General features: G+C 40.1%; 1 protein-coding gene across 1 annotated transcript in view; it reads right to left on the bottom strand.

The window, feature by feature from the left end:
- The window catches only part of ADAMTS9 (ADAM metallopeptidase with thrombospondin type 1 motif 9), a 357,735-nt gene that overhangs the window by 228,269 nt on the left and 105,486 nt on the right, over positions 1 to 23,980 (bottom strand). The window contains exons 11-15 of the mRNA XM_089675998.1: positions 20,113 to 20,220; positions 9,733 to 9,878; positions 5,777 to 5,958; positions 5,557 to 5,693; positions 421 to 538 (exon numbers count right to left, since the gene is read on the bottom strand). Coding sequence (XP_089532124.1) covers positions 421 to 538; positions 5,557 to 5,693; positions 5,777 to 5,958; positions 9,733 to 9,878; positions 20,113 to 20,220 — 691 coding nt within the window. The remainder of the gene's footprint in view (positions 1 to 420; positions 539 to 5,556; positions 5,694 to 5,776; positions 5,959 to 9,732; positions 9,879 to 20,112; positions 20,221 to 23,980) is intronic.

The raw sequence follows: 23,980 nt of genomic DNA on the forward strand, positions 1-23,980 counted from the left end.
ATTAATACAGTATTTTTCTCTATAGAGTTGATTATTTTTTTTCTATCTCTTGTACACAATTTAAGAAGATCTTGAATTTTCTTTCAAGAGCAAATCAATATTATTTTGGTCCATTGACGCCGTGCTTTAAACATGTGTTGGGCTCATAGACCGGTGCCTACTCTGCCGCCTAGTCTGGCACTGGTCCCCATGCCTTTAACACTGATATACATGTGAAAGACATGTAAACAAAATTAGGAGCAGAGTGAATCATCCATCAAGATGCAATGAGGACAACAAAGCTTCGACTTACTTCCAATTATGCTGATGCAGGATGGGAACAGACAAATTATTTACATTGTCTAGTTTTAGACCTAACTTATTTTGCATATTAAACAACAGAACATGGCAAAAGGATTACTTACATTTCTTTTTACCTACCATAATGTACTATATTATATGTTCCAGCTATGGTTTTACAGGATGAATTGTCTCCACCACAAACTCCACACTTATCTCTTCTGGCTTTTGAGTTTAGGACATGATCACAACCAGCTTGCTTTAAAAAAAAGATAGAAAGAAGAGCCATGAGAAATAGGTACAATACATCCTGGGCTTAGGTTATACACAGACACCAATAAAAGATAGCCGGACACTCTATCCTTTCCCATTCTATCCCAAGCTAGAGAACAATTTTGGGCTGAATTTCTACTTTAACTAGACTAGAAAATAAGATGCACATCCATCATGATCAGTCTCTCACAATGTCCAGCAGTTTTGGCCCCAAGGAAGGAAAGTCAAAGCCTCCTGTGCAACTGTGACCAATTTCATCCCATGATATAAAAAAAAACAATTCTTACCTGACCCCACAATGGGTGTTGTATCTTACCCCTGGGTCAATAACAATTTGGGAGTTCTGTGACTATGACAGCACTTCCAATAACAACTAGCCCCCTTCAGCACTCCTGATTCCAGATAAGGGCTCAGATTTCACACAATTCTCAGTTCTCCTATGGTGGTTAGTGAACTGTAGGCTATAAATCACTGAAATGCTCACCTTTAGAAAAGAACCTGTCACAGCTGATGTTACTTAAGAAGTATATACAGTAATGTTTAACTTGCTGTAAGCTCTGCATGGCTTCTTAGTTATCTGTTTCCCTAATTGTGCTTTCTTTTGGGGCAATGGACAGCACTCAGCTGGATGATATTCAGCAGCTACTCTGTATATTGGTCTGCTGTCCTTAACTGGAGCAATGATGGAATAAATGGTTTAAGCAGCTCTACCCTGATGTGCGGCCAATCCTTTCTGGAGACAATATTCAGCTCGACTGCCCGGAAACTAGTACCCATACCAGGAGTTTTTGGTATGTATACTGCTAAAATGTTTTTCACTGAGCTAATGGGACACCTAAATTTGGGCGCCTTCAAAGGATTTCAAAGAGCATTTGCTTTGGTGTTCCCAAATGCACCTCAGTATTCAGAGATTCCAGTTCTATCCTATTTAGGCTGAATGCGGTCAGGTTTTTACTGCCTTCTGTGAATCCATTGTGGTGATTTCCTCTTACTTTCTCTCCACTTGGGGAACCTCTAGCTCTCCTCATGCACACTGTAAAGCTTAAAATGTGTTTTTTTCCCCTACAAAGGTTTTCAGCATCAAAAACATGGTAAAAAGCCATGTATTGCATGCATGTTAAAGTGCGTTAATGTGCGTTCATGCGTCTGGTGCATTCTATTGGCCAGAATTCTGTGCCAACAATGCAAATTTTTTCACTTTTGAGCATTTTTTATGGTAAACTCCTGAAAAAGCCTATAGTGTGCATGGACACTGGTGGAACTGCTGGAACAGCAGCAGTTTTTGTATTCTGTGCAACAACTACATCAGTATTCAGTGGAGATATATTCTTAAACCAGTAGATGGCAGTGTTTATAAGTTTGTAGCTACGTCTATGGTAAACTCTATGTCTTTTCTCTGAATAAAGTTTCCTGTTTCCTTGTTGCAGTGAACCAGAAAAGTGGACAGTTCACATATGCTAAGATATAGAGGGGAGTTTACAGGCACAGAAAAATAAAAGCTCAAAACAGATCAAACTCCTGTAGGAGCAGCTTCTTTGAGCTGCAAGTTGTACAAGGCCTAAAAAGAAATATTCACATTGTTGTCTTTGTCCACATTAGAGAAACTTTCTGTGACTTTCTGTCCGCCAATGACCCTTCACTAGGACAGGATGTGAGGGAACATCTACTCAGTCTTCATTGAGAATAAGTGTTATAATTACAGCCTGGAAAGAGTTAATTATTATAAAGGCCTCAAGGCCATGGCAGAATATGAACTGTGATTGACATAGGGATATGTCGCCCTTTCTCTTGCACTCTGGTACAATAGTTCTTTTCAGGGTGACTCACAACAATACAGGAACATTTACATAAGTTCATTCAAACAAAAGAGCTGAAACATTGACATAAAATGAAGTATTTGCACGTTTCAACAAAATTTCTCTTCCATTGTAACCCTATAGAACTTGTCATTTACAGATGAGTGAATAATAGAAACTAAACGTCTTAATTGAACAGTAAAATAAAAGCTGAAAAAATGTAAAAAATTATAAATGATAAGATGTAATAAGACATAAAAAATGAAAAGAAAACTGTCAAATGCTTAAAATATTGTAGGCAACAGCTACTGGTAAAAAAGAACAGACACCTATGGCCTTCCAACAGTAAATTATTTCATACTGGCATTGTTCGATAAACTGGCGAACACGGGAAGGGCAGGCAGTGGGGGAGACTCCCTCTGACTACCAACCTACCCTTCTCCAATCTTCCTCCATCAACTCGCCCCCCCCCCCTTTTTTTTTTTCCTCCTCATACCCTCCTCTCATATCCTACACAGCCTACTATCTAGATTCACATATTCTTCCAATCTTCTCTGAAAAAAACAAAAAATTTAAGAAAAGCCAGTTGCTAGTCGCAGGCTGAGTATGCAGGACCCAATAGTGAGTTCTGAATCTTATGCAGAAGGATTGACATACTCATGTTCAGTCTTAAAGTGGTTGTAAACCTCAGACATAAAACATGAACAAAGTATATCCCTCTATAGTGTGTGTTTGTCCCAGTTCAGAGTACTATTTGTCATTTCTGTCCACTGCCTCGCTCCTCTGCTATCAGCATGAGTCTTCCTGACACCAAGAGCAAAATGGTGAAAGGGAAAGGTACAGCCTGTGATTGACAGCCTCAGCTGTTCCTGTGTGCTGTGTGAAGGGGGTGTGTCCCTTCCCTCCAATCAGCTCTCAGAGCTCTCCTCACTAATGTAACTTCAGCTCCCCGCCCCCTGCTTTTCAGAGCTGAGAGATCCTGTGTATATTATGCACCTTGAATGGATGTAAAAATTAGAAGACTTCAGATAAACAGGTACAAATTACGTAGGAGGATTTGTTTCTTTCCTGCATCACCTGAGGCCAATCACATCACTGGGTATATGTAAGGGTTTGCAACCACTAACTATTGGTCATAACATTCTGTAATGTTGAAATTTTCGCTATGTATTGCATGGAAGCTTGATTGACCTGAACTTCTATCTTTGTATTATACAAAAGGTACTATGTACAGGCTGTGGAACAGAGCTGTAATAAGGAGGAGGACAGAGATGCTGCTGCCCACGGATGAGCCAGAGGGGGAGTCCAGACCAGGTTGTGCATGCCCTTAAAAGGATCCGGCTGACCTATTGTTTTTTTTGTGTTCTCAAATGCGTGATGTTATTGCGCATCTGGTGAGTGCGCAATTCTTCTATTACCTGACACATCACCATATGATTGGAGATAGGAATTGGATCACCATACCCTGAGATCTCTATATTGGATCTTCCTTTCCTTTTGGACTTTGTCACTTTATCAACACTATAAGCCACCTTGAGTGGCATTACGTTTATTATTATTTATATCATTCACTTTGTCACTTTATGTACTCATAAATGTCATTATCTATGGTCACTTTACAAGAACCAATGTCATTTTACAGTTAACTTTGGATTAGTGATATAATTATTTATTGATTTCTGCTGGTTTGTGATTGACTTTACGGTCTGTTGGATTTATTGCACTTTATTTTGTTATTTTGATCTCAGCGCTGCACCTTCTCTATGCATTACTATCTTTGTATTGCATTGGCAATTCTCTTAAACAAAGAATTTCTAAAAGGAAAAAAACATGCAGAATACTTACCTTACCCAGCACTGTCATATGGTGGTTACTACAGGATGTCTGCACTGCAGCTTCAATGTCTAGTTTTTTTTTTTTGTGTATACAACTGCGAAAGTCTATGGGCAATATTTATTAGCTCAGTTTTACTAATAAAGTCAAAACTGATTAATCACTAAAAGTATTGATAGCTCCGTATAAGAAGTAAACCCTAAGGCTTCATTCAGATACGGCCAAATATCTGTGGCTAGTTTGCTGCATTTAGAGGCCAGTTTGTGTGCGGTCACAATTCTGCAGAAACACCAACCCTGGACGCACACCGGCTGGGTCCTAGGTTGGTTTTTGCACGTAACCACTCAAGTTACATGTTACCAGCAGTGGCGCCTGTCATTGATTTGTACAGGGTGCTGCTGACAACTGCTTCTGGTTGCACACAGTGTGTGCAAGCATCCTTTACAACAGGCAAGAAAGTCCTGGCTGCATATATCCGGTCTAACTAAATGACTGCAGAGCAATAATGGAAAGGGTAAGGCACGTTGATGAGTGAAATTGAGATTTTTTACTTCACCGAAAATTCAGGACCTTTCAGCGAAATGCATTGAAGTCAATGGAGAAAGCCCCACCCTGGTCTAATGTTAAATCTACCAATGTAATGAAGCTTAATAAAATAAAGCTATGCTTTACCACCACTTCCAATGCTATAAGCCCTCATGCACACTGGACGTTTTTACAGCGGCTTATCCTATGTTATCCTATGTGTCCATGCACACAGACTATAATCAACATTTTTTGGTAGGGAGCTTTTTTGGCTAGAAAAAAAAACAGGACTAGTGGGTTTTTTAGCTGTAAAAACGCTCTAATGCTGAAAAACGTGGCAAAACACGGTAAAAACCGGTGTTTTTGGACTTCTTTTTTACCCCCCCATTTTGTTTGTAAAAAAAAATGCTAAAAAACGCGAATGCGGTAAAACATAGGAAAACGCCGCTAAACACAACAAAACGCTGCTAAAAGCTAATGCAAAAATGCTAAAAAAGCTGAAAAACTCACATTTTTAACGTGGCTTTACACAGCTAACAGTTACCAGCGTTCTCAAAACATCCGATGCATGAGGACTAAGGGTGTATTTTGTTGAATAAACCCTCGATGCTCTTTGTTCAGATCCATTATCATTTTTGTACGAACTACTGTATATTTACTCAAAATGTATAATAAAACCGATTGAAAGAAAAAACAAATGAATGTTATTTTTTTAACAAACACATTTTACAGATATTTTTTACTGATTACTACAGATGGAAAAAAAAACGTGGCTTTTAGTAGGGACCACAAGCATTAAATTCAGCACAAGCATTAAATTCATGCACAAATCAAGTGAGTAACTATTTACCCGACACAGTCCTTGCACGCAGATGTCATTTGTGTCTGGTCCGCATGACGTCCCATCCACTACTCTGTCCCTGAGCTGATAATAGGCTGTGCTTCCTGCCACGCGGCAAAACAGTTTACAGCGATCCTTCATTAGAACTGCGGACAGCGAGGAAACAGTTTGTCAATAACATTTCATTTCAGAAGCTTCGATTTGAAGAGGCGCTCTGGGTACTACTTACTTCCGCTGTACTTTGGCACCCAGCGGACGTTCGGAGGTAGACCATTGATATTAAAATGTTTTCCATCAAAGTCAGCACACTGTTCTTCACGAAAGTCCCTCTTTTGCTTAGTACATTGTTCAGTGTTGCAGGATTTAAATTTCATTCGGCGCCCCACGCAGTATTTGCCGCCATTTCTTGGCCTGCAGAAAATAACAAATATTTTTTTCTGGTTACATTGCGATATAACTTTTCATTATGTCCACCTGTTTACACTTTTGGCCATGAAAAATTATCGAAGATAAATATACGGTACATATCTCCCTACAGGACCCATATATAAAACAGCCCAAGTGTGCCTATAGACATTACAGGGTGGTTGTAGTTGTCAATATGATGTGATCAGACTGACCTCCAGCTAAATACTCTACAGAGCACTGCAGAACATTACAACCAACACATATGTTCAGCTAGGCAAAGTACACACCTTTAAAAAAGTGATACTAAACTAAAAGATATAATGGTTTCCCGAAATTGTTACATTCAAGGCATGCCATGATTGATAACTGAAGAAAATATTGTTGTGCTTATGAATAGAATCTTAGTGCAATAAACACAAAAAGCAAACAAATACCATATGTGCTTTCCATATGGTATTGGCATGAATGATAACTGTCACATTTGCTTGTGCTCTAACTGAACTGTTAAGACCAGGGGCGGACTGACCATTCGAGCACTCGGCACTGCCCGAGGGCCCGGGGTCAGTAGGGGGCCCCATAAAATGCCTCTGGTACCTTTCATAGGCTTTTTTTGGTGTGTTTTGAGTGTGGGCAAGGACACAGGGGCCCCATGATCCCCAACTGCCCGGGGGCCCCATGAGTTGTCCGTCCGCCCTGGTTAAGACTTCAAATAGCTGATCTCTTAACCACTTCCAGTCCGGACACTTTTACCCCCTTCCTGTCCAGGGCAATTTTCAGCTTTCAGTGCTATCACACTTTGAATGACAATTGCGTGGTCATGCAACACTGTACCCATATGAATTTTTTAGCATTTTTTTTGAGACAGATAAAGCTTTATTTTGGTGATATTTATTCACCACTGGGATTTTTTATTTTTTTTTGCTATGTAAATGAAAAAGTCCAAAAAGTTTGAAAAAAAGTGTTTTTCTTATAAAATTTTGCAAATAAATAATATTTCATCATAAATCTTTGCCAAAATTTATTCCGTTATCTTTTTAGTAAAAAAAAAAATAACCCAAATTAGTTTATAGCCAAAAATTATAATTTGTAAACATTTTTTTTACATTTTTATTTATTTTTTTTATATTATTATTATTTTTTTTACATACTGACACTGTACTACTTGTGGGGGGTGATGAAGATTTTATTTTTTTTTTTACTCTGATTGCTTTTACACCCATAAAGGCTGTAAAAGCAATAATGTCTCCTTCTCTCTGGCTGCATTCTTGCAGCCATTGAGAACTACTGTGTGAGCAGTGATTGGTCACAGCTTGTCACATGGTACAAGGCTGTTGTGAATAGCCTTGTACCATGTGACCTCTGTGATCATTCACAGATTTCACACATAGCAAGCAATGATGTCAGAAGTGACATCTTGCTTACTACTCTTAGCCAATCAGTGATCACATGATCGGGACCTCGCACAGAGGTCCCGTATGATGATCGGTGTTCAACTGTGTCCGGAGGACACAGCAGGCACCAGATTGCAAGGGGGGCAGGGAGGCCGTTTATAAACGGCCACCCAACCCTGCACTGCCACCGTCCGGCCATTTATATACAACGGCCGGACGGGAGGTGGTTATATGATCACATGTGTAGCACCATGACATCTACAGATCAAACAGAGGATAAGGTGGCAGCTTCCTTGGCTGTAAAGGATAGGAGAGTTTAGTTCCACTTTAAGGCAATGCAGAATAGAGGGAACCAGCCAATCCTGACTGCTCTGTATATCAGCCTTTCCCAACCAGGGTGCCTTCAGGCTTCTTCAGAGGCACCTTGGCAAAATGCCCCAAAATTTTTATAATTTTTGTACTAAATCCTGCTTTTTAGTACACAAAGCCACACGTTTTGATTGTGCACTTTTATGACCTTCCAGCTGCCAGCATCCTAACAACCAATTACATCATTAGTTGATAAGGAGGACACCGGGTGCATGCACATCATTCTTGTTTTCCCCTCTCCATCAGCACTGGGGTCACATTAGAAGAGTGAGGGAGAGACATACTGGAACACTAGTCACTACCAGTGTGCAAAGGTGTAGTTGCTTTGGAAGAAAAAATCACCTCTAATGTTGGGTGTACTGGATGTGTGTAGCATAGTTTTTTTTTTCATTTTAGATTGGGTTGCCTTGAGATTGTGCAGAATTTGAAAGGGTGCCTTGAGATTATCCATAGTTTTAAAGGGTGCCTTGACAGAAGAAAGGTTGACAAACACTGCTGTATATCATCATTGTATTGAGTAGGGAGCCATTTATTGGGCATTCACAGCAACTGCACCTGTTTTTATTATTGAAGTGTTTCATGTTTATTAAGAATAAATATTTCCCATAAACCACTGCAGCCATTCAGCTTCTAGAAGAACACCAGTGAAGGTTTCCTCTAATCTCCCTTTGATACACATATGCCTGAAAGTTCTCTCATTGTGTTTGTTAAAGTCACATACATAGCTAGTTCGCATTTCAATTCATTCAACGTGATTCGTAGGTAGCTGTTTCCAAGAAATGTATTGAGTGTATGCATTTGTGAGAGACATGTATACAAACATATTGTAATTTCAATTTATGTGTCTGTGTTGCAGTTTTACAGAACTATTCACAGACGTAAATTCAGTTTTGGAATGAAATACACTGCTGCATCTGCCAGTTTTGTTAGTTAGCTATCAGCTAATAGTTAGTAGGACAGCATACTGACATTAACAGTTGGGAAACAATGGTTTGTACCCATAAGGCGGTCAAAGAACTTTATCTGCTGTTGGGGTAGATAGTGGGGCAGCCATCTTGGGTGTGGTCAGTAGAATATCACTCTGGGGACAATTTTAGACAAGAGCCAATTGACCTACCAGCATGTTTTTGGAGTGTGGGAGGAATCCGTGCCTCAATTTGGCCCAACTTCTTTGTAATAGTTCTAAGTTGAAGAAGAGTAAAACATTGCTAATTGATTCCTATCTGTGACCCTAGCAGGGAGAATATTTTCCTATTCCCTGTGCATGCTGTCATTGGAATAGAAAGACAAATATAGCAAAGAAAACTTTGCCAGAGTTTCTAACCCCATTTGACCAAAAATGTGTTTTTGACAGGGTCTCCATTAGAAAGGCTAAGGCTGACCATAGGCCAAGCACTATTATTTAACTACAGTGTAATTTTCAGGACCTGGCTATGCTGTTTTACAAGAGTACCTAGATCATAGGGGGCACATGGGGCATCATTGAGCATCATGTGACAGCACAGTGGCTAAATGGTTAGCACTTCCGCCTGGCAGTACTAGGGTCGTTGGTTTGAATCCCAACCACGACACCACCTGCTTGGAGCTTGCATTGGTTTCCTCCGGGTACTCCGGTTTCCTCCCACACTCCAAAGACATGCTGGTAGGTGAATTGGCTCCTGTCTAAATTGGCCCTAGTATGTGTATGTATGAATGTGAGTTAGGGACCTTAGATTGTACGTTCCTTGTGTGTTAGGGACTGATGTGAATGTACAATATACAGTATATATGTAAAGCGGGCTATATAAGTACCTGTAATAATAACAGGATTGGTAGAACAGAATTACAAATCCTTTAGTGGATAGCACAGTTAACATACATGTAGTTTGGTGAAATATTTTCCTGTCTGCCAGGCATTCATTTATAATTCATTTGGGAACTTCTATATAAATAGGCCCAAATGATTGGAACATGAAAAGAAATAGATACATCATGCTCAAAGAAGAAGTAATAGTACTTGTGTGTAATGTGCTCTTACTCTGGTCTGTTGCACTCCCGGATGGCAGTTTTAATTCCCCCGCTGCAAGATCTGGAACAAGCCCCGAAAGGGCTCCATGACCCCCAGGAGCCATCAATAACGGAGGAATCGCGCTCTTTCGGGATACACACGCCATACCTGCAGTGCTGTGGTGAGGGTAAACAGAAGTAATACAGATGTAATACACTGTGCTGTCTGCAAGGCATAAGCAATGGAAGTATTCAACTGTGAAGAAATCATGTTTTATTTACAAGTTCTCAAACAACTCTGCTTCCGAGAATATAAATGATTTATTCATATTTACCCTTGTTTGAGGTGAATAGTACATAAAAAAAATCTTCTCTGCAGAAATAATGACTGTGGAAATCAGGTTAAAATTATGTTTTCTTTTCAATAATGTTTATTGAAATTTTTTCAAAGTTGAAGTATAAAAAGTACATAAACTAGCCAAAGTTAGAAAGTTACAAGGCCAGGGCTTCAATACAGCTTTTATAGTCACATAATGGAACAAATATTCATAGTTTTATAAAGCTGTGGATTACAGCCAGGAGGGTAACAGGCTTGCCTATGGGCAGAAAAAAATTTAGAGGTATAAGAGAGCGTAGTGAAATAGAGAAAAGGTGGGGATAGGGGCTTAAAGTGGTTGTAAAGCTCAGACATGAAATATAAACAAAGCAAATTCTTCTATAGTGTGTGCTTGTCTCAATCCAGACATGAAATATGAACAAAGCAAATCCTTCTATAGTGTGTGCTTGTCTCAATCCATGTGTCATTTTTGTCTGCTGCTTCATTCCTTTGCTGTGAGCTTGAATCACTTTTGACAAGATTTCCTGACACCAAGAGAAAAATGGTGACAGGGGAGGGACCTCCAGCAGATTGACAGCCTCAACTTTGTTCTTGTGAGCAGCGTGAAGGGAGTGTATCTCTTCCCTCCAATCAGCTATCAGAGCTCTCCTCACTGAGTTCTGCAGAGTGTAATTTCAGCTCTCTGACCCTTTTTTCTGAACTCTCCGACAAACTTTATAAATTCTGCACTTTGAACAGCTGTAGAGAAGAGAAGACTTCAGGCAAAAAGATACAACTTTTGTAGGATTTGTTTAATCTCTGTATCACCTGAGGCCAGTCACTTCACTTGTTTTATGTATGGGTTTACAACCACTTTAAGGGGATCTGTGGTTAAGTGGCTATTATGAGCCACCTGGGCCAGTCTAGGGAGTCATCATTAAAGTGGATCGTCACCCTCCACACCCTATTTTAGGCATTCCACTCCTACACCTCTCCTCTCAGAATCAGATTTTTTAAAATTACTTTTTTTGGGGTAACACTTCCCACAATTTCTGGATTCTCACCTAGGAGGGATTGATGTATTCAGCTGCCTGCAGTCTCCTGGGATACTTATGTCATGCATCCAAGGAGACCTAGGGATCCTTTGCAGCACAAGTGCAGCTGCACATCACCTGGGGGGAGAGGTGGGGTTAGCTCTTTCATGGCACATACATATCACCAGGGGACAGGTTGCAAAGAACCCAGAAGAGACAACTGTATGTCTTCAGAAAAGAAGATGACAGCACAGGACTGGGTGAGCAGCATCCGAGCAAAAGATCCCTACAAAATACAGCTGGATCGGCTGAGCATGCAAGTGGATAACTTAGCAAAAAAGGTAAGAGAAAGAAAAAAAGAAAAGCTCTCTTTAAAGCTGAAAGGGGTGAGAGAAGCAGTCAAAGTCTGAGGGTAGGTAATGTTGGGGACCACACCTTCTTAAAGAGAGCAATTCTATTGATTTGTATAGAAGTAATTGTATCATTAGCGATTGTCCAAAAGGATCTGTGGTCAGGAGACTATTCCAAGTCATTTGGACCAGTCTAGAGAATCATCATTCAAGTTAAAAGGCAAAAGTCAAAGTCTGGGGGTAGGTTATATTGGATCCATGGGGACTCCGCCTTCCTAAAGAGAACCGTTCTATCAGTATAGCAGTAAATTTATTATTAGTTATCATCCAAGGGGACCTTTGGTCAGGGGGCTACTCCAAGTCATCTGGACCAGTCTAGAGAATCATCATTTCAGTTAAGAGGCAGCAGTCAAAGTCTGGGGGTAGGTTATGTTGGATCCATGGGAACCTGCCATTCTTAAAGAGGACTGTCCTATCGTTCAATATAGCACTAAGTTTATCATTAGTTATCATCCAAGGGGACCTGTGGTCAGGGGGCTACTCTGGGTCATTTGGACCAGTCTAGAGAATTATCATTAAAGTTTAGGAGGTAACAGTCAAAGTCTGGGGATAGGTTATGTTGGATCCATGGGAACCCACCATTCTTAAAGAGGACTGTTCTAACATCCAGTATAGCAGTAAGTTTATCATTAGTTATCATCCAAGGGGACCTATGGTTAGAAGGCTCCTCTGAGCCATCTGGATCATTCTAGAGAATCATCATTAAGCAGACAACAGTCAAAGTCTGGGGGTAGGTTATGTTGGATCTATGGGGACCCACCCTTCTTAAAGAGGGCCATTCTAATGATCAGTATAGAGTAACTGTATTGCTGGCCATCGTCCATGACACTGTATTTAGGTTAGTGGATGAAATAGTTTTCTACAGTCCAATAGTAGTGCATCTTTGAAATTTGAAGGGTGAATTGCTCCACAGTGCTTGCAGTTACAGAAGTCCGTGAAAGCTTGTTTTAAAGTTCATTTATTGTTTGTAAAGAATATGAAAACACATATCAATAGCTATTCATTCAATTTGAATGGCACTCCAATGAACCTAATTAGAGCACTGGAGGCTCTTGTATTGTAGTATACTACAACACATAGATGTGAACCATGTCTAGTTTAATTGTGGAGCTTAGTTGTGGAGTGTTGCCATCCTATTCAAAATGAATGGATTGCCTAACACAATGAACGTTAAATAGAGTATATGTATGTTACCAAAAAGCAGTGAAGTATATTGGCCCTTAAACTATAAAAGTAGAAATAGGGCTCAGTAAGGAATAACTGACTGGAATGCATGAGTCAGTATACACAGAGCAGGAACAGCTAAGAGTCTGCAATGACAATTGCTAAATCTTTGTAATGTATTTAATTGTGCTGGAAAGGTCTTTCTTTCTAAATGTATAAATTCACTTTGAGTGCAGAATCTTCATGTTTGACTGATGCGTTCCTTTAAAGAATGTGATTATATTTCCTAATTTCAGCACCGCAGGAATCAGATTGCGCTGATAAAGCCAGTGCAGCTTCCTTTACAATACAAGAGAGTTTTATTTGATTAATGAGACACCAGAGCTCCATTACTACTTATATGGCCAAGGTAGTTTCAATAATCCTCAGGAAGAAGCTGACAGCTCCATCAGTCAGACCTGCATATGGAAGATTGAGCTGAAACAATGGTTTGGCCAGGGTACTGGTTAGAATGCACAAGTAACAATATAGTTTTCGCCTTTTAAATGATCAATAGGTAAAATACCTGCAGAGATTAGAATACAGCCTTTACTGCTTGTTACGCATTAATAGAGCAACCAGTTAATTATGGACTACTAATGCAAATAAATAGCGTTTAGACAATCATAGAACACATGAAGTCATGCTGATTTAACTAGTTAAAGGAATGACACTTTCAAACATGGAAATTCAGCAATTCAATGGCTAGGCCATTAGGAGCATGAACGTCTACATGCCAACAGGTTTTCTAGAGTAAAATTCCCTGGTGCTTTTCAACATACGCGGCTGTACTCATGTAAACGCTGATCGCTTCTGCATCGCATACAGTTTACTTCCCCAAACATGAAAGTGGCATGTTTAGAGGAATACATTGTATGCAGAAATGAACAGCATTTACATTAGTATGAAAGAATACACCAAGTTCCTTGCATTGGCAGTTGTACTTGGCACCTGCAACTCCCCAGGCGCGGGAAAGCAATGGGGAGTTTACGCTGGAGGACGTGTCAGCAAGTTAATGTTCATGTGCATAGAGGCCATAGAGTGAAAGAGTGATTCCCATGGCTGGCTGTAACCCCGAGTTCATACACCCATCAAAATACAGAAAACCCTGCGGCATCATATATTTTAAACCAGACCGAAACTATTATATGGACTATCTGTCAACATGACTCTCCTGCCACACAAAGTATACAGATGATAAAAGAACTGAACAAATACTTATACTTAGCCTTAATATTATTTACTGTATGTAGTAACATTATGCCCCATGATGCTGCCAGCAGTACTAGAGGTTGGAATTGGCAACGCAATGCATGAAATGACTAGTACATACAGTTTTTGGTCGAAATGTAGCAATAAGAAGACACAATAGGAGAGAGGGCTAAATAACCTACTTTTTCCATATTCCTCTGGTGATGGCCACATGACCAATTGGTAAATGGGTTCACATGTCCCGACAATTAGTCAAACGACCAGCAGATATGTGTTCTATCAATGGTGACTTCTTTGCTCTTAGGGGGAGCAGTCCTCTATAACTTTATGATACAACTTTAAACCCAGAATGAATATTTCCTGGCTTCGTCACACAGCACTAGGCAGGGGTGACATCATCATCCTTCCAGTCAGATCTTGGAGAATGCTGAGTAGCCAAAATCTCACAAGAAGAATAACCTGCATTGTGTTTCAGTCTCTTCTCATGACACTACTCAGCATCTCCAGGGATTTTGTCGGCAGAAAGTGGCATCACCCCTTGCACAACAGAAGTGAGAAAAGGTAAGTATATTATCTATTTTTTGCACTTTTATGCATCATTTAAAGAAGGCCACACTGAATAAGTGGACCTTGCTTTAAGTTGCTTTGTACATTTTTTATTATGTTCTGGACCAGTGGTCTCCAAACGGCAGCCCGGGGGCTGGATATAGTCCTTTGCTAGCCTTTATCTGGTCTTTGGGGCACTAGTCCACCAGCTGACACCAATGATGGGGCACCATTTCCCCTACTGACATCATCAATGGGGCGATATTCTTCCCATTAAAACCAATGATGGTGTACTGATGCCAGAGCATTTTCTACTGGCCACAGTCTCCCTCCCCCTGAAGCCTGAAGGACAGTAAACTGGCCATTTGCTTACAACGTTTGGAGACCCCTGTTCTGGACTTTGACATATGTTTGACAGATATTTTTTAAATGCATGTATAGTATAGCCAAAACTTTTTTTTTGGAAATTAAAGTTTTGGATAGCAATTAAAAGCCATATTTGGTTAATTTTTGCTGTCTTTGTCCCATTGTGGAAATGATCCTTAATTTACTATCCTGGAGAGAGAACAGGAATATATAGGAAATCTCACTAAAGTGGGAGGACTTCTCAATGGATTATTTACCTTCAGCTCTTGCTCTGGTGACAATTCTGTTTTTTCTGTCTCAGTGACAATGGTCACCAGGACAAATAGAAGGAGGACATGGGTAGCAATAAAAATTTGATAGAGGGTGTAACCCTTCTGCACTCCAAAAAGGAAAAATAAATGCTGCCTTTACATACACTGTAACCCGGGTAAATATTATATATTGTTTATTGCTACCAATTGCTGGCAGTTCTAGTTCTTTGTGAGGCTGATAGTTTGCTATGCTTTGAAAAAATGTTATTTTATTTTAAATTGACCTGAATGGCAGGAGATCAAACACCACACACCATCATATAGGTAAATGATTCAGAGGATGGACATTCCTCCCCTCTTCTCTCAATACAGCACAGAAATCAGTGAAGGGTAAGCAAAATCCCTTATGCTGGGTTTGCACTAGCAGCAAAGCCTGTGGTTCTTCTGAAATGTGACCGCTTTTCAGAGATGTTTCACTATGAGTCATGAGTCATGAGTCAATATGTTGCCTCCTCGTTGCCTATTCAAAATGAAAAGTTGACAGGGGGGATAATTCTTGTGAAGTATCGCAGCATGTGTACACCCCTGTCCAGCTGCCTTTTCAGCTGAAGGGAAGCAGGTGCGGGTGGTAAAAATGCATCCCCACCACTTGTTTTTACTGCCATCAAGCGCAATTGTATATGAACCCATAGGGGTCCTTACAGTTAAGTAAACTATGCAAATTATAACTATACACCTGTTTTGCATGGGGTACGATTCATTCTAATGGAAGGCATGAAAATTGTGGGTCGAACATACAATATGAAAACAGCTTCTCAATCTTAATATTCAAATTAATATTTTGTATTTGCATCTGCATTTTTATTTAAATCTCAGTTACTGGATTTAAACGTTTATGGATTTTTTCTCCAGGATGTATAACAGATCCTTTCTTTTTATGAATCTTTCTATATCAGCTATTTGATCAAAGTTCCCGTACTTGAACCTTCCTTAAACCAAAGCTCCTGAAAGGGTCAAGAGGAGAGAATACCTCTGAACAATGCAGGTAACTTTATCCCTTTTCACACAGGACATAAATGGAATTTCTTTTCCTCTAGGAGAATGGAATTCCTTCCTTATCAACAAGTGCCATTTCAAATTTTAGACCAATAATTACATCCAGTATGGACTTTCTGCTTCTGATGGCCCTATTGTGACCATCTCTTTATGCTGTCAGGCCTTTTATAAAGAGGTTCACCAATTTTAAATACTGTATGTGCTTTTGGATTTATTAAAGGTATACTTTCCTTCTTGGTTATGTGAACTCATGCTTTTTTCAGGGTCTTTCATACTACTGTGTTGTGGTAATAAGTGACTTTACTTGAGCTGTTGAAATACCACGCCATTCATTCTGAATGGCGCCCCAACACTGTGGTGTTCCTGCCTCTGGTCTGTAGATGTCACTATCTATATTTGTTAGACTTATAATACTTATCTATACTCTGTATAAGTTTTTTCTGGTTCCTGTTATAGTATACTCAGAAGGCTGCATATGTTGCACTCTTTAACTACTCAGTCTCTCAGACTACGGTACACAAAAAATGCATTGTGCCAAAGGCCGTGCATTGCAGCAATGCCTAGCAAAGTACTAATGTGTTGCGGTACAGTGCACTGCTAGAAATGCTACATTCTCTGATGCATTAGGAAGCCCTAACACAATGCACATTAACATATTGCATAATGCAATGCAATGGTGTGACCAGGGGCGGACTGACAACTCATGGGGCCCCCGGGCAATAGGCGATCATGGGGCCCGTGTCCTTGCCCACACTCAAACCACACCCAAAAAAGCCTATGACAGGTACCAGGGGCATCTCAGGGGGCCCCCTTCTGACCCCGGGCCCCCGGGCAGTGCCCGAATTCCCAAATGGTCAGTCCGTTGTGTGACTGTCCCCTCAAACATCTAACCACAGCCAGTATGTGTAATATTCCCTTGCATTTGACTGGTTTCACTTAAATAAAAGCATAACTATATCTACTTTGAATACTTTAGTGTAGAGGTCTTCAAAATGTTATGTACAAATGGGGCAAAAAAACAATTATTAAGCTAATTCCTTTGCTAGTTGAATGTTTCTCATTGATTTAAAATGGAAATTACAGCTTTGGCCACTAGATGGCACTAAGTATCATAGGAAATTTCAGTGATACTTAGCTCCATCTAGTGACCAAATACATTTAAATCAATGAAAAACATTCAACCAGTGCATGAAATAGCCTAATATCATTCAATGTTTGCCCCATTTGCACAGAACTAATGTACATGCACCTTCACTAAGCAAATTCCTTTGCATTTTATAAAAATACAACAGTGTTTTAAAACTAAATGTCATCTAGTTATGCTTTACATCTACTTTCAAGTCAGCAAGTGCTGGCAAAAAACAAAATTCTTTTTATACACAGTTCTGGAGGAGAATGCATAAGAAAAGAATATTCTGTTCTGCCTAATGTGCAGGAATGAAACACACTATATGACTGATGTGAAGCAGGACGATTATATTACGCTTTCCTATTAAAGCTCAGCATTAGGAGATAACGGGATATTTGCTGGCACGGGCCAGCGATCATTGTCTCCATTTCTGAAGTTATCTGTATAATTGTGGACGGGGCTATTTTAAAGCATCATTCCAGATAAAGGGAACAGCAGGGCCGTTTCACCACAATACATCTCTGAGGTTGTTCCCTGGGCCTACGATTCGAGGGCAGCCAAGTGTAACGGTGGGAAAGGAGAGGGGGACATGGGAATTTTTTGCCTCTTTGTACTGGACTTTTCCTGCTTCCTGTGTGACATCACCACCTCCATGATGTTTCTTTCATAGGCCAAAATATATTATGAGCAAAACAACAAAAAGCTTTTAAAACTTTGCATAACACATTAGTAGCACAACAGTTAGCTCTAGGGAACTTTTATAGTTTTTTTTTCAGAACACTGAAAGTAAATATATACTCTAACCAGACAACATTTATTTAGCTAAATCACTGTGTATCATGAACAACTGCCACTTTTAACTAAAATACTTATTTTTACTTTATTTTTTTTATCCTTTGTTTCATATTAGTGTTGTGGATTTCTTGTAGCCTATTTCGACCCCTTGTGTTTTGGACCAACTTCTTGACAGTGACTAGTGATGAGCTCAGGCATGTTGCAAACCCATGTGTGTGAACCCACCATGAAGTTGTCACCTGTACAGGCCAATTATCTGCAGCTGGGGCATTCGCCTGCCGGGGGGGGGGGGGGAATGTATATATGTAGCTATGGGGCTGGGAATGCCTCGGCTGCAGATAACTGGCCTGTACAGGTTAGCTTGGGCATGTTGCAAACCCAGGTGTGTGAACCCACCATGAAGTTGTCACCTGTACAGGCCAATTATCTGCAGGTGGGGCATTCGCCTGGGGGGGTATATATGTAGCTATGGGGCTGGGAATGCCTCAGCTGCAGATAACTGGCCTGTAGAGGTTAGCTTGGGCATGTTGCAAACCCATGTGTGTGAACCCACCATGAAGTTGTCACCTGTACAGGCCAATCTGCAGCTGGGGCATTCGCCTGGGGGGGGTGTATATATGTAGCTATGGGGCTGGGAATGCTTCGGCTGCAGATAATTGGCCTGTACAGGTTAGCTTGGGCACGTTGCAAACCCATGTGTGTAAACCAACCATGAAGTTTTCACCTGTACAGGGAAATTATCTGCAGCTGGGGCATTCGCCTGGGGGGTGTATATATGTAGCTATGGGGCTGGGAATACCTCGGCTGCATATAATTGGCCTGTACAGGTTAGCGTGGGCATGTTGCAAACCCATGTGTGTGAACCCACCATGAAGTTGTCACCTGTACAGGCCAATTATCTGCAGCTGGGGCATTCCCCTGTGGGGGGGGGGGGGGGTATACATGTAGCTATGGGGCTGGGAATACCTCGGCCACAGATTGGCCTGTAAAGGTGACAGCTTCCTGGATGGCTTGCACACGTGGGCTTGGATCCTAGTCCAAACATGCCCTTCGTGTTCCTGCCAAGAAGGTTCTTGTTCAGACACTCTGAGAGCAGGGGATGTGTCGGACCACTGTAGAGAGGCCACTGCTTCCCCACAGAGTGGAAGGGTCCCACTCTGCTGCATGCTGGCATGACACAGGCTTTTCTACTCAGGCCATGGCTGATTTTTAAAGAAAGCAAACTATAAGACTTTGCAAACCTTTAGTTTTGATGCACACAGAATGTATTTAGCTAATCTGAAATTTCAATTGGGCTTTAAAGAAGAACTCTGCTAAACACTAATACACCTAGACTGACCACAAAACATACCCTTGAAGCAATAGTAGAAAAGCACTTTAACCCCTTTGTTCCCTCATCGTGGTGTTCCTTTAAAAGGTTGTGAACACTTGGTGGGGGGGGGGGGCGGAAGTATTAGCAATCATACGACCATTTGCTGTCACAGTGGTCACATGATCAGTAGCCAGTTTCACCGGTTAAAGATAGTGATGACCAAGAGCTGCCACCCAGTGATGCATATATGCAGCGTGCGAGCTTTAAATGCTGCACTTATATGTTATGCAGATGGCAACAGGTTAAAGTGAAACTCCAGCTAAACTAACTTGGATGAAGTAATGCCAGGTGTTTTGTTCATGATCACTTTTATTGTGTAAAAGACCATATGAACTTTTATTCACATATATTTATATTTTTTATATTAGTATCATAGCGCTGCACTATATATACATTATTCTTGTTACAAGGTCCAGTGATTCCTTAGAGTGTTCCAGCGGCTGATTTCAGAGCGCTCGCTTCATCTTTATCCCATAGGTTAGAACCCCTGCCAGACTTTTATTGCTATCTTTTGTCCCCATTGATGGGGAGATACACTTCTACGTTCTGTTCTGGTGACCACTGACATAATCAAATCTCACAATGACTAATGACAATTAATTCCTTTTTTGATTGCAAGTAGGGAAATCGATTGAAAATAAAAAAATTATACTAAAATCTGTTATATATTCAGACGTCATTATTCTTGAAACCCCAATGAAAAGTAAACTCATTTTCTCACCTTTCCCGGCTCACATTCCGTCCCGTCTGCCCATGGTGTGTGCTGTGTTCGGCAGCCCTTGTGTGGCCCCTCCATATTAATGCACCACAGTCTCCGGCACTGCATTTGCTTCGCAGGGACAAACAGACACAGTTCATTCCCAGGCGGTTTAATGTATAACATATAAATTCACAGAAAACTGCCTGCTCTGCACTTTACAGTGACACTTTTCCCAAAGCTTCTTTTATCTGGCTAAAGGATCCAAGTCTATAACAGCGTTAATGACCCTCTATGTAGCCTGAAACAACCTATTTAAATATGGAACAAAGTTTACATTCACACTGGGAAAGGCTGTAAAGCCAGCAAATGCACATTAACAGCCATTGTACATAACTAACACATTAATGACCTGAAAGTGTCTAAAGAGAATTAACAATGGGCTAACTTGCAGTTTTTCTCAGGACACAGAACACAAAAAAGCAACTCAAAGTTGTGATTAAAAAAAATCAATGTGTTTAACAAAGGACCATAAAATTACAGCTAAAATATAATAATAATAAAAATAATAATAAAAAAGCACATACTAGGTTATTGCATATTTGTTTTTTGTCTGCACTTAGTAATGTTTAACATGTCACGTTATGCAAATGTAAACAGTGAAAGCATCACAACTTTGTTATAACTTCAGTATAGATTTATTAATTTTAATTTAAAAAAAATCAGAAGGTAAAAGCCAACACATTTCAGGGGCTCACAACCCCAGCATCATCAGGGCATGAATTCTGGCAATAATGAAACAGGATATCTTGTTAGGGTTTAGGGCATTTTTTATGGCTGTACTCCATGAAAACAGCTAAATACATTGCTGAAATTCATATATAGTACCTGTTCTACCTGTCAAATTTAGCTTGGTCACCTCCCTGCCTATGATTGGACAATAAAGGAGCAGTGGCAGAGCAATGAGATCTCGCCTATGCTCTCTCTTAGCACCATGATCCTTGGCAGGTGATTAATGTAATGCACCTGATTCTTTCTTTTATTCAGGGCATAACAATCCTCATACTAAGTTAAATTCCAGTAGTTGCATTAGTTATAGTTACAAAAAATTTATTTTTTTTTTAGTTCTCAGTTTCCCTTTTTTTTACTTATTGTTTTCCCCCTAACTCTAGGAATTATAAAAAAACCTATTCTTGAAGTGGGGGCCCCTCACACTGCAAGGGTTAAATGCTTGTTAACTCTAGGGGATGAGGAATAAGGCATAATACTTACCTTCCTGCTCACTCTAACAGGCCCCCTCCATCTGTGCGACCAGTCCCCTGAAGCCTCTTCTAAAAGATACTCCAAGCTGCAGTTGCACTATGACATCATTCTGTACAATGTAGGGCCAATAACCCGGCATTGTACGTGAACATGGCACGGGACTACCTAAAATTCAGAGCAGAGAAGAGCACTTGAGACTTCCAGTGTGTGGAGTAAGATAAGTAATACACCTTATTCTTCATTCCCAAGAGTTAATAAGTATGGGCTTCTTGGAGTTTGGAAACCTTCGCCAAGGTAATTGTAATTCTTGGAGTTGGGCTTTCATTTGTTTTTCAATAATTGTCAGGACATCCGCTTTAAGCATTAGTAAACATGTTTAGAAGCAGAGCTTGCTAAATGCCTCCTGAATGTTTCCTGAAGATTCCCAAGTGCTCGCTGTATGCTTCCTAAAAGGAAACATCTACAGAGAAAAATATGGAAGCTGCAATTGGTGATCTGTTTGGAGAATTCTTGTCACCTTGTGGCTTTCTCCAGCTTCAATTCTTCAAACTGTGGCCCTGAAACAAGCGCCAGGTCAAGAAAGTCAGAAGGAAGACAAAACTCCTCACCCACATACTAGGTCTCCAGCTTGGGAGCTTCTGAAACCATCAGACTGGCATGTCAAACAAGGAAAACAAATCATTTAAAGGAGAGGTCAACAAGATCTACTACAGTAGAGGTTTCACTGAAGCCTTCTACATGCCTTCTCAATGAGAACTTCCTCTGAAGCAGGCAGAATGCTTGTAAAAAGTCCTGGCTCTAAGAATTTCAGAAGATGTAGGTGACATCATTGTTGCCTCTTAGGAAATGCTATAGGAATTATGAGAGCCTGGCTTTGTGTGGAGCATGGTGACGTCACTCTCACCTCCCAGAAGAATTGGAAACCAGGGACCAAAGTAAGTAATGTATTTTTTTCAAATGCATTTTTCAAGGGTATTTTAGGCAATTTGTATTTGAAGGGGTGGAAGTCTGTCTCTAAACTGTACCTCCTATTTTCATGGAAGGTCTACTTTAACACTTCCAGACATGAATCAATGGCCCCTTATTACAGGGCATTTAGGGGCAGCACAGTGGCTTAGTGGTTAGCACATCTGCTGTGCAGTACTGGATCAAATCGTAGTCAGAACAGTATCTGCATGTTCTCCCTGTGCTTGCCTGAGTTTCCTCCCACACTCCAAAATTATAATGGTAAGTTAAATGGCTTCTGGCCAAATTGGCCCTAGTAAAAGTATGTATGCATGTGAGATAAGGACATCAGATTGTAAGCTCCTTGGGGGCACAGACTGATATAGATGTACAGTATGTAATGCATATATTGTTAGTGCTATGTAAATACCTGTATTAACTACATGCCACTCAGAGCACAATAAATGCTTGTTGAACATGATGTTCATCAGACTAGCACTTAAGAACTAAGATTTAAGAATATGCACTGGACGTAAGAGTCTGAAAGACAAATTGGGGTGACCTGCTATGTCCCTATATACACACAAGCTATTCTTAATTCAGACTAAAGGCTAGCTTTAAAAAACTAAAAGTGCCATTAAATTATATTCTTATTCTCCAAAAAAAAAATAATCCACACACATCCAGTATGTAATGGCCCTGTAATCTATTTTTTATAAAATTGTGAGTTTTTGTGCCTCTTTGTCACTTCCTCTGTAAGTTCCCAAACCTTTCCTCTTCCTCCTCACTTCTATTTGTTTCCAACGAGCAGTGCACATTAGTAGCAGTCATGTACATAGCTCTATGTACATTGCACATCCCATAGTCTACAGTCCATTTTGGAGGTGGGCAAGGGATGGTGGCTACATTCCTGCATACAATGAGACCATGGCAAAGGAACATAGCCAACCTCTAACAGAAAGTTGGATCATGGCAACAAAACTTTTGGGTAAGGAATACATCCTTAGAATAGAATGTAATTTTTTTTAAAGCAAAGTTTAGTGCCACTTTAAGTTTCGGTTGGGCACCAGGGGTTCGAATCACTTGCCAGCTGGTTATATATCTCAGACACTCCAGTGTTTAAATTTGGCTCTGTTCATGAACATCATTCCTGCGGTCACATGCATAAATACACTGCACATTTTCCATTTATATATACTCCTTTAAATTCTGTATATATATTTTAAACAGTTAATTCTCCTTGTTGGCATAGTTAACCCCTTCACGCCTAAGGGTAAAACAAATCTTAAAGCCTAAGTAAAATTTTACAACTTTGATATGTGTTAGTAAAACCGCACATATCCTCACAACTACTTTGTGCATCCAGATGAATTATACCTTGTTTTTTTTCAGGACAAATTGGGCTTTCATATGGTGGTAAATGGTAATAGATATCTCCTGATTTTTTTTTATTATCAAAGGAAAACTGGCCCAAAATAGTAAAAAAAAATTTTTTTTAAATGTAGCTGTGTATTTCTTGTTACAACCATAACCTACCACCAAAAAACAATCCAAAATAAATTTTCCAGCTCTTGACGATCGCAGCGATACCATATATGTGTATGTTATTTGTTGTTTGTACCTGTACTACAGCCCAGAAACTAAAGTGCACATTTTGTTTTTTTTTACCTAAAACACATTGACA

Source organism: Staurois parvus, unplaced genomic scaffold (assembly GCF_062004578.1).
Source record: "Staurois parvus isolate SC_StPar_1 unplaced genomic scaffold, SC_StPar_1.0 ptg000162l, whole genome shotgun sequence".
Classification (NCBI taxonomy): Eukaryota; Metazoa; Chordata; class Amphibia; order Anura; family Ranidae; genus Staurois; species Staurois parvus.